Source organism: Setaria viridis, chromosome 9, assembly GCF_005286985.2.
Source record: "Setaria viridis chromosome 9, Setaria_viridis_v4.0, whole genome shotgun sequence".
Taxonomy (NCBI): domain Eukaryota; kingdom Viridiplantae; phylum Streptophyta; class Magnoliopsida; order Poales; family Poaceae; genus Setaria; species Setaria viridis.
The window spans coordinates 45,829,229-45,839,506 of record NC_048271.2 but is presented as its reverse complement, the minus strand read 5'-3'; the positions used below and the strand labels follow the sequence as shown (position 1 = coordinate 45,839,506).

Sequence of the window (10,278 nt, the reverse complement as noted above, 5' to 3'; positions counted from 1 at the left end):
CAGGAAGCACGCGCTGTGGCGCGGGGTCCGGGGAAGAGGTCAGGGTACGTGACGTCGCCCCGCCCCCGCGCGCAGGCGTCGCTCGGGGTCTAAGCGGTAGGCGTGATGATGCCGCCTCGCCTCGTCGCGTCCGCGTCCCTTCACTTCTGTGCGGAGGGCCGGAGGCGGCCGCGGCCGCGGGACAGCAGCGCGTGACGTGCCGCTCGCTCGGACGGCGCAGGCTGCGCTGCCGCACGGACGTGACCGGTTGAGGTGCCAGATCGTACCACGACGTGCTGGTAGCGGCTGGGACGCTGGGCTCGGAGATGGGGATTCGATTCGGTGGCATTCCCTGCTTGCTCCGAGGGACGCAGCGCCGCACCGGTCTTCGAGGCGGGGTCCGCGGGTGGTCAATGGACCACTCGAGTGGACTCTGGTTAGGAGGGGCCAAATTACTGTGCTGGCACTGTAGCACACTGTAGACACTGTAGCGTTTCGTTTCGTTTGTATTTGTGAATTATTGTCCAAATATTGACTAATTAGGCTCAAAAGATTCGTCTCGCAAAGTACAACAAAACTGTGCAATTAGTTTTTAATTTCATCTACATTTAGTACTCCATACATGTACCGCAAGTTTGATGTGATGGGAAATCTTCTTTTTACATAGTGCTAAAGTTGGGAATTAGGGGTGAAGTAAACGAGGGCTCAACTGAACTGGCCCCAGCGCGGTGCCCCGCTCCGTTGCCCCTGGTCTGCTGTCTGGTTCTGGCACGGGCTGTTTGGATAACATGTTCTAATCGGACGATGTTCCTACGGTAATCAGGAGGATTAAATATGAGTTTGTTATAAAACTAATTGTACAAATTCCTGGTTAATTCGTGAGACAAATCTATTAAGGCTAATTAATCAATCATTAGTAAATGGTTATTTGTACCACCACATTATTAAATCATGGACTAATTAGTCTTGATAGATTCGTCTCACGAATTAGACTCCATCTATGTAATTAATTTTATAATTAAATTATGTTTAATACTCGTAATTAGTATTCGATGGGATAGATGCTAAAGTTTAGCACGTGGAAGCTAAATAGGCCCCTAATGCCTAGCCGGGATACTCATGTGGCCTCTTCTTGTCAGGGACGTCGAACAGAAGGGCAGAGTGTGTTGAGTAATATTCTATGTTTGAAATGCCACACCATGAAGTATGCTTCGGGAGTGTTTGGATCTTTAGTCCGGACTAAAATTCATATCACATCAAATATTTGGAGGCTGATTAGGAGGATTGAATATGAGCTAATTATAAAACTAATTACAAGAGGCTAATTCGCGAGACGAACCTAAACTGACGCTGCAAAGACAAAGTGGATCATCTCTTAATAGCCACCTTCACTTCATCCCCACTTTGGTACAAAGCCCCCACACATACCTCATTCTCCCCGTACTCCCAAGGAACATTTTCCCCATTATTCACCATTAGGGCGGAATGGTTATAATTTGACCAATTTCGCGGTACAGGATAACCATCTTCCTCATCAGAGGAGTCACCATCCACGGCACCATTCGCCTCCTCTCCTTCCATCTCTAGCTACTCTACTAACTCAGGAAATTCTTCCCTCTCATCAGCCTTCCCATTTGGTGCGCGGGATGCAACATCATTCTCTGCATCTTCCCCTTCTCGTTCATCGCCCTCAAGTTCTTCGTTTCCACCCTCAGTACTCTGCACATCTTCTTTCGCTTCAACTTCATCACCTCCTACTTCTTCAATATGACTGCTAGATCCACCCTTCATGAACAGTTAAACATACCATATGATCGGTAAACTTTTTCTTGTGCAACCATTTATGTAAGCCCGGTAGCTCGAAGTTCCTTCAAGCGGAAGCAACTCCCAAAAATTTATGTCGGGCTGTCTTTTGACTACAACTCTCACAGACACATCCACTTGATCTCTATCAACACCAAGGTCCCTACAAAGCCACCTGCAAATACCTCCCCAAAGTTCTCTCTCTTGCTCTTGGAACACACTTGATGAAACAGGGAAATCCACTCAAATCTACCCCTTCTAGACCATATCTAACCTCCCCCAGCCCATAGAACACTTGAAAATATAAACTATTCGACATGCCTGCCAACATACATGAAACGGGCAATCCAAATTAATCTCAGCAATATATATCAGTTAACTACAATAACGACTTCAATTCAATAAACAAACAACTATGTAACACTAAACCAAGCTTACTAACTACATTTATCATAGGCTTGTACCAAAACTAATATAGACAACAAATAAATCTCAGATCCACCAGATATTTCTAAATCTCAGATCCACTAAGATTTCTTAAATTTACTGTGATCTCAAATAAAGTTATTGTACTACCTAAGGTAAATATACTATACCACCTACGCTAATTCTACTATACCACCGAAGCTGAATCTAGTTTACGGTCTAAGCTAAATCTATTATGCTAACTAAGCTACATTTTGCTACATCTGAATTCAGCTAAATGTTTCGAAATCTCAGATTAACTAGCTACTTCTAAATCTCAGATCCACTAATATTTCTAAATCTAGATCTAGTCACTACACTACACTATCTAAACTACGAGATTAATAAAATTTACCTGGGAACGACGGAAGAATTTCCTTCCCCCTTCTTCCCTCCTCCTCCTCCTCCTCTCCTCTCCTTCTTTTTTTCTTCCCTTCTTTCCTTTCCTCTCTTTCTCTAGCGTTCCCTCTCTTTTTCTAGCGCTGGCGCTCTCCCTAGCGCGGTCTGGTGCGAGGGAGGGGAGGGGCGCGGGCGCACCTTATATGGTGGGCGAGCCCCGCCGTTTGAATCGGCGGTAAGGGCCTTACCGCCCATTCAAACGGCGGAGCTTCCTCGGGTGGCGCGCGGAGCTTATCCGCTGGGTGACCGTTAAGGTGCTAGGCCCTTACCGCTGTTTCAACTGGCGGTAAGGCCGTACCGCCATTTCAGCCAGCAGTATAAGCCCATTTCTGCAAATTTTTTATTCGACTATATATTTCTGCAAAATCAAAAAAAATAAAAAAATAAAAAAATAAAAAAATTCAACAATGCACAAGCTCGTCTAGGCGCTATGCATTGGTTACCATCGAGACCAAAGGATAAGCATTGTCACACTAGGGCCTTGCTCGTGTCATACGAGCAATTGTACACGGAAGAGGATTGCCTGTTCGGTAATTGCCTAAATTTGCCAGCGCAGTAGTGAAGCGATCATCCTGTGCTGCGTTTGGACAGAATTTAAAACGTTCCTACTAACCACGAGGAAGAAAATCTTTTCCCGAACAGGGTATAAACCAGGAAAGTTGTTTTAAAATGATGGCAAGTAGGTTAAATTAGTTGTGAAGGAATTTGTCCGTCCAAGTGCAAGGCCTATAGTCAATATCGGTAAATTTTTATTCGTGAATTGAGAAGAATCGAATTTTGGCAAATTAAAACCAGTGGTCTTTGGTAGCAAATTCTAATGTCTTCGTAGTTCGGAGTATGTATTACTTGTGGCATCCCACTACTTCAGCCTGTTTCGCCCAAACTGTAACTTCCCTTGGCAATGGTCGTTGCCTGTGCTGGTCACTGGTCAGTCTCGAGTTGTCAAGCATGCTATGCTTAATTGCTTACGGAACCTGAAACTGGAGCTGGTGACAGTTTGATAAGTTTTGGTAGATGTGAATTCTTGAAACTTGTTATTACTATGTTCCACGAGGCTACTGTGCTTCACTGTGGTAGTCCACAAGAGAACAACTACTGTCCACAGCGAAATGCATGATCCTGTTATAGCTTTCCATTAGGATACAGGTACGAGGCTACGAGCATACTCAGGGATGCAATCAGTACGTGTCCCATGCATACAGGTCTTGCTTCATATGTACGCATCCAAAATTATATTGCTCACAACTTGGCCACTGATAGTCCAGAAATGCATAGGGCATGACCAAGGAGACAAGCTTACCAAATTTTGGCATGCACCCAAATGGGCTCCAAACTTAGGCAAAAAATTGGTTCAGTCACAAACCAAAAATGTGTATTCCAATCTTGCATCTTCGACAACACTAGAATAAAATACAGATAAGGGAAATAACATTGGCCACAATAACATCAAGATTTGACTAGACTTGATGCTTGGGTACACAATTTTTTTTCTTCAAAGTCATGATCATTACAATGAATTCTTGATCAGTAGGACAGACAAAAGCTTTTTTTTTTGGCATCCTACAACAGCTAAAGTGGATCATATCGATCCAAAACACTTTCATATTGACCTAGAATGGATAGCTACCATTCACAACCCCTCCATATCGACATCCACATCTGTGCCCACTGCCCAGCAGCATCTCTAACAACAGGAAGCAATTTACACATTTTTGCTGCTGGGTACAAACATTACACCTACAGTGTACATACAGCTATATGGTACCTCCCTGCTACTTGTATACCAATTGCTATGCTGTGTACATGAATATACATGTACCTGCGCAAGCCTCAGAACAGGAATAAGTCGCTCGGATGACCCTATTTTGTGCTGGATGCTTGAAGAAAAATCCAGCTCTCAACATCCAGCTCCATGAAAAAACTTCCACGTTCCTTGTGCCAGAGGCATGAACAAGCCCCTACATCTAAAAAAACAGTCAAAACTTCTGAGTTCTGATGTTGAAAACCCCTCAACATCGGCTTCTCACTGTTCTCATATTCACAAACGAAGCTCGCGGGCAATATGACATTGGAGCCCTAGCTGACTGCATTGTAGCTCTGCTTCATTAGTTGGTGCGCCATCATATGTGGTGGCAGCTTCTCTGAGTAAACTGAGTGATCGAAAACACTTTTAGGCAGCTGGGGAGGCCCAACAATGGACATTGTGATATCTGAATGGGCACATTTTTCCTTTCCATAGATGTTATTAAATACACTTTTCATGAAGTCTTCTTTGAGAGAACTTGAGCATATTTGAATACTCCTTCTGTACATGAGACCCCAGAAGAATACAACATTTGGCTCATTGATGGTATGATCAACTTGCTCCGATGGATCTGGGTCGCAGAAAACACCAAGACTCTCCAGCTGCAGAGCATCAGTTAGGAGAGTTCAAGATCAGCATTAACACAACCCAGAAATGTGAAGAACAAAAGTACACATGCTTAAGAACAGGTAAACCTTGAGAATAAGGTTGCGGAATCGTGATTTCACCCATCCAACCCAGTCACGTAATTCTTCAGCCATCGGAGCAGAGAGAACTATGCGGAGAAAGCATTTGTATCTTGCACCATATGGAAACGGTGCAAAGAGCCAACTCCAGTCAAAATCAGTAGTTCTGGTATCCTGTGGAAGAAACAAATGAGATAATATCAATCTGCCACTCAGGGAGAACATGCAAGCCATCTACATTGCATCAATAACAGAGGCGAGTGAAATGAAAACTGTTCGACATTTAGCACAAAGACTTGCAGCATAATAGTTAAATGATGAGGATGTGTCTTGTTGATAAATGAGAAATTTATTGTGCAGGGAGGAGTCATGTCCACCCTGGGATGCACGAAGCTCACATGTGCAGGAAATGGCATTATAAGATATCAATGAGCTTTCAATTTCTCAGTGGAAACAAAACCAGTTAACCTCTTTCCTATCAAGAGAAAATGAATAGGTGACCACACAAAAGAAAAAAAGAAGGAAATTAACAATTTAAAAGAGCCAACCTGAAAATAAGAAACAATCCGTTCAGATCTAAATTACTCAGTAGCTCGTAACAAAGTGCTACAAAGGAAATAACTTGGGATCTCAACCAATTTTAAATATGTAATATGGCAATTCAGCAAAAGAGGAAAAGGGGGGGGGGGGGGGGGGAGGTATTGAAATGCATGATGATATGGCAACTCAAGTCTCCTCAACTCCACAACGTATGTATTCTAGTAATTCATATATTGAATTCCAGCATGGTGTGATAGTGGAAATATAAACAAGGAATTGACTTTGAGAGAGAGAGGACATTAATTAAATAAAACCCTAGCAAGAATAGCTATACCTTGGTCAAAGCATAACCACGCCGAAGTTCTTCTTTGATTTTGCTGAAAGTACTTTCTGTCGTACTAGAGGAGCAAAATTCTTGTGGAATACAGGGCAACATTATGGGCATGAGAGAGCACCCATCAGCACCCCGACAAAGAGCTGGCGGTTCAAGCAAACTCACTGGGAGAGGCCAAGGCCAATGAACAAAAATTTCAAAGAACAAAGACAGCAGACTATTTATACTAGCATTTGGATGTCTGCGACAAACATATGCAGCAAGAATCGCCAAATGGATTCCAGCGAAGAATCCAAGTAGCTGAAAATACCATCAGGCAATCATTAACAGCACAGTAGTAGAAAATAAAAGACAACATCATAAGCAACTGTAGACAAATCACCTACATGGCAATGAAGTCCTCTTTTTCTTGCCCATAGTTTAAGACACCGCAGCAGATATTGAAACTTCTGCATTGATTTACCCCATAAAAGGAAAAAAAAATTAGAACAGGAAACGTGATAGCAAGAAAGGTTTGAAAAACTCATAAAAAATATAACAGAGTCTAACGGTCATAGGAAGCATGGTAGCAAGAAAGGTTTAAAGAACTTATAAAAAGTATAAGTGTATAACAGAGTCTAACAGTAATAGCAAAGCAAAGGACATTTGATTCAGCATTGACAAAAACACACTAGCCAATACCAAACTGAGGAATATAACAGAATGCATATAAGGAACAGAGTGATACAATGGGAGACAACATTAGGTCTGAAATATAAAAAGGCGCAGAGTGCAATCAAATAAATGAAGAAGGATAACAGAATGTGAATAAATCTAATTAGGTTATTGTAGACCTTCATATTAGGAACCAATTGAATGATTTGTCTATTAACACGAACTCCAGATAGACATTTCCAGCTTGCCCCATCAACATTCTCTAGCACACGGGGATCAAATGCATGAATAGCCTGCACGGTGTACAGCCTGTGAGGACTTAAAACAAGCACCAGATATCATGTGCAACATCTCTTGTCTACAAACTGACCAATAGTTAAATGACTTCAACCTAATAGTAAAAATCACATGACAGACCAGGGAAGATAAAGTCGTTGTGTAGTATAGGCATAAGGACAATAAAAATAGCTTTCACAAATGTTACCATGCTTTACTCAATTACATGAAAGACCCAGACCATGCTGATATAAATGTAGTAACGTACAACTCATTAAGTTGCTGGACTGAAATTTCTTGGAGGGAAACCTAGTTCTTCATAATTAGACGTAGCTTTCAAAAGATATTACGTATGCCTCACTATATGCTACCACAAGTTATAGCAAGCAATAGCTTAACAAAGGTATAGCATGACCAAAATTAAAGGATAATGTTACAGGATGGGCAGAGAAAAGATGTTCCAAGAAAACTAGAAATACAAATTCCATGAAATGACCAAATGTAACACATGTAATATAAGGTAGTAAACAAACACCGGAAGACCGCGATGCTTACCTCTGCAGCATTGATCACTGGGAGTTGGACATAAGGAAAATCGACTAAAATTCCGTTGAATTTAAAACGCATCAATGGAACCTTAGCTCCTTCGATTGAATGCAATTCTGATACTTCTGGCCTCCCTTCAAGCATGTGTCGCAGGACAACAAAAAAATGATGCTGCAAATCAACACATGAACACTTTTCTGAGCAAATTTCAAAATTAGTCAGCAAAAACAAATACAAAATTGATACTCACTTGCAGTGATGCAATATAGGGGCCGACACAGAGAACATCTATATCAGATTCAGGTCCATATGCCTTCAAAGTAGAAAACTTTTTGTCAAGGTTTGTCGGGTAAGATAAAGCAGAAAATCCAAAGGGATGATAACAGAAACAATACTATAAACTATAAAATATATGCGGGCAAACTCAAATTATAATCCTTCCATTAACCGGCCAGCTGATTTACATGCAATGAAACTATCAAAGACAAATTGAATCAAGGTCTCGAAACTTGAAAACAAAATGATGGCATGGTAACAATGATTTGGAAAATGCAAAACAAACCATTCTATACACAAGTATCATTCTCGTTCTTGAAAACCTTCATATAGTTAACAATACAGAAATCATATTTAGCAGCTCTTTCTAAATCCCTTACTTACTTGTCTGGATTAAACTTATGTTAAGGCTTTCAAAGCATGCAGTTTATACAAGCTCATGCATGCTATTAACCATAGAAGAAGACTTCAATAAGCAATCTTCCATACTCCTTCCAAGTCATACAAATATGTCATTTTGGTTTACACACAATCAACTTTTTTAAACGTTGGCCAGCTATATATTTTTGAACATTGAGATTCGATATTTGCAACACAGTTTTTGGGTAGAAGTGTTTTGGAGACCATGTAGATGCCCCAAATTGAACTTCTTTGTGACTGGAGGGAGTACCAAATCTCCACCATATGACCAGTAGCATTCTCCTCTTAAAATCACAACTACACATTATGATTGCGCTACAGATCATTGGCCTTATATCGATTGTATAAGAGAATTGCAGTCAGACAGATTGTTCTACCAGATCATTAACTCGGCAAGCCCAGAAAACAAACAAAAGAAAAACAGAGGAGCTAAATGGTCCTCATTTTGCTTCACTAAAACAGTATCAAAGTCGTAATAATTGGCAGATTTATCAATGCAAGAGACGCTCTTTACTAAAACGATCATGGCACATATGCAAGTATGCAACTCCAACAGACAGTTGCACAGAAGATCCAACTTGGGGAGTGATATTGTATAAAACTAACAGTACCGCGTGTCTAGCTGAGCAATTCAAAAAGTTTATATGATCACCTTAAGACACATACCGAGCAATTGAAGATTATCGTTATCGATTTCAGTAACTATAAATGTCCTTAGATAGAACATTGTATACAGAAGATAAGTAAATGCAACACAGACACTACAGATCATTCTAAATATCAATGCCATGACCAATTATATCAAGTGGATGTCACATCATCATAAAAAATTTCAAGAAATTGTGCACAAATTTGGCATCATCCCTTACCCCCAAGGCATAGGAGCCAAAGGTCAACACCGCAGCTGATGTTATCCAGTGCTGTTTCCCCTGCTCGTACGCCACCCTCTTTGCCCAATCCATCACTATCTGCAACAACCACCATCAGATTGAAACATAAATTCTAGCCAACATTGCAAGCAGAAACCTTTAAGCCCAAAACCCTAACCCCCAATACCTTGCCGAGTTCGTGTACCACCCGCTCCCTCCTCTGCTCGTCCTCCAGCGAAGGCACAATCGCCGCGTCGGAAATGAACTGACCTCGTAAAAATGTCAGTTCCCAAAATCAACCACGAATCCACACGGAATTACACCGTAAGGGAAAGCCGTGCCTGCGAGCTTTAAGCCGCGGCGCTCACCTTGAGGAGGGAGCGGCTCCGGCACTCGTCCATGTGCACCATGACCTCGCGAGTGAGCGGCATGGGGATCGGGCGCGGCAGGAGCACCCCCGGGGGCGGGGGGCCCGGGAGGTACATCCCCGACGTCGGCGGGATCGGCGGTGGAGGCGGCGGGCCCATAAGCAGCACGGGTGCTAGGGTTTGGACCTCGGCCTTGCGGGCCGCCGAGCCCGCGACGGCGAGGTCGAGCGCCATTGCTGCCGCAGCGGACCGCCGGCGGGGGCGCAGAGGAGGCGGTCGCCGGCGGCGATTCGCCGCCGCGTCGTTGGGTGGGTGCCGGACGCGGAGACGACGTGAAGGAGAGCTTCACGTTTTGAAATTGTTTAAGGCAGCGTTGGGGTTTTGAAGGAGATGGACCGGACGGGACGGGACGGAATGGAAGAAGGGGAGAAACGGGGACAGCGACAGGAGACTGGGACAGGGTGGCATTTAGTAGCCCCGGTTCGTCGGGGTTGTTCGGCCCGGCCGGGAGGGAGGAGCCGCGTGCTGACGCGGCGGGGGGAGCCGGGAGCGTGCGGCGCGTGGTAGGCTGGCAAAGAAGAGGAAGGTCGCGGTGCTCACCTGGAACTGGCCCCATGAGTTTTTTCTAATGTTGTTCGCTTCAACAGTGTCGGTACATTAGCACATTGTATTGTTTTTTTTAAGTCTTCTTTTCTAAGGCTTCATGTTGTTGTTGGTCATTCGTTTGGAGTGGAGATGCGATCGGGAACTCTTTTATTTGTCTCGCGTTCAACCAAATCTTTTATGTTGAATTGAGTAATTGCTTTTTTCTTTAAAAAAGGGGCAATGTTATGATGTTATTAAAAAAGATCACGAAGTT

At 43.1% G+C, this 10,278-nt stretch overlaps 1 protein-coding gene across 2 annotated transcripts; it reads right to left on the bottom strand.

Annotated features, from left to right (window-relative positions):
* Positions 1-4,057: 4,057 nt before the first annotated feature.
* On the bottom strand, positions 4,058-9,863 carry LOC117839494 (nuclear poly(A) polymerase 3). Of its 2 annotated transcripts, XM_034719832.2 has the most exons (10): positions 9,420-9,858; positions 9,239-9,316; positions 9,052-9,150; positions 7,737-7,799; positions 7,496-7,657; positions 6,844-6,957; positions 6,397-6,459; positions 6,011-6,310; positions 5,146-5,310; positions 4,058-5,052 (listed from the first exon to the last, which is right to left on the bottom strand). In XM_034719832.2, the coding sequence occupies exons 1-10, from the start codon at positions 9,651-9,653 to the stop codon at positions 4,723-4,725; spliced, it is 1,608 nt and encodes a 535-aa protein (XP_034575723.1). In that variant the 5' UTR covers positions 9,654-9,858; the 3' UTR covers positions 4,058-4,722. The 2 variants fall into 2 exon arrangements, with proteins under 2 accessions (XP_034575723.1, XP_034575724.1); XM_034719833.2 differs by lacking the exon at positions 6,844-6,957 and having other exon boundaries at positions 9,420-9,863.
* Positions 9,864-10,278: the final 415 nt, after the last annotated feature.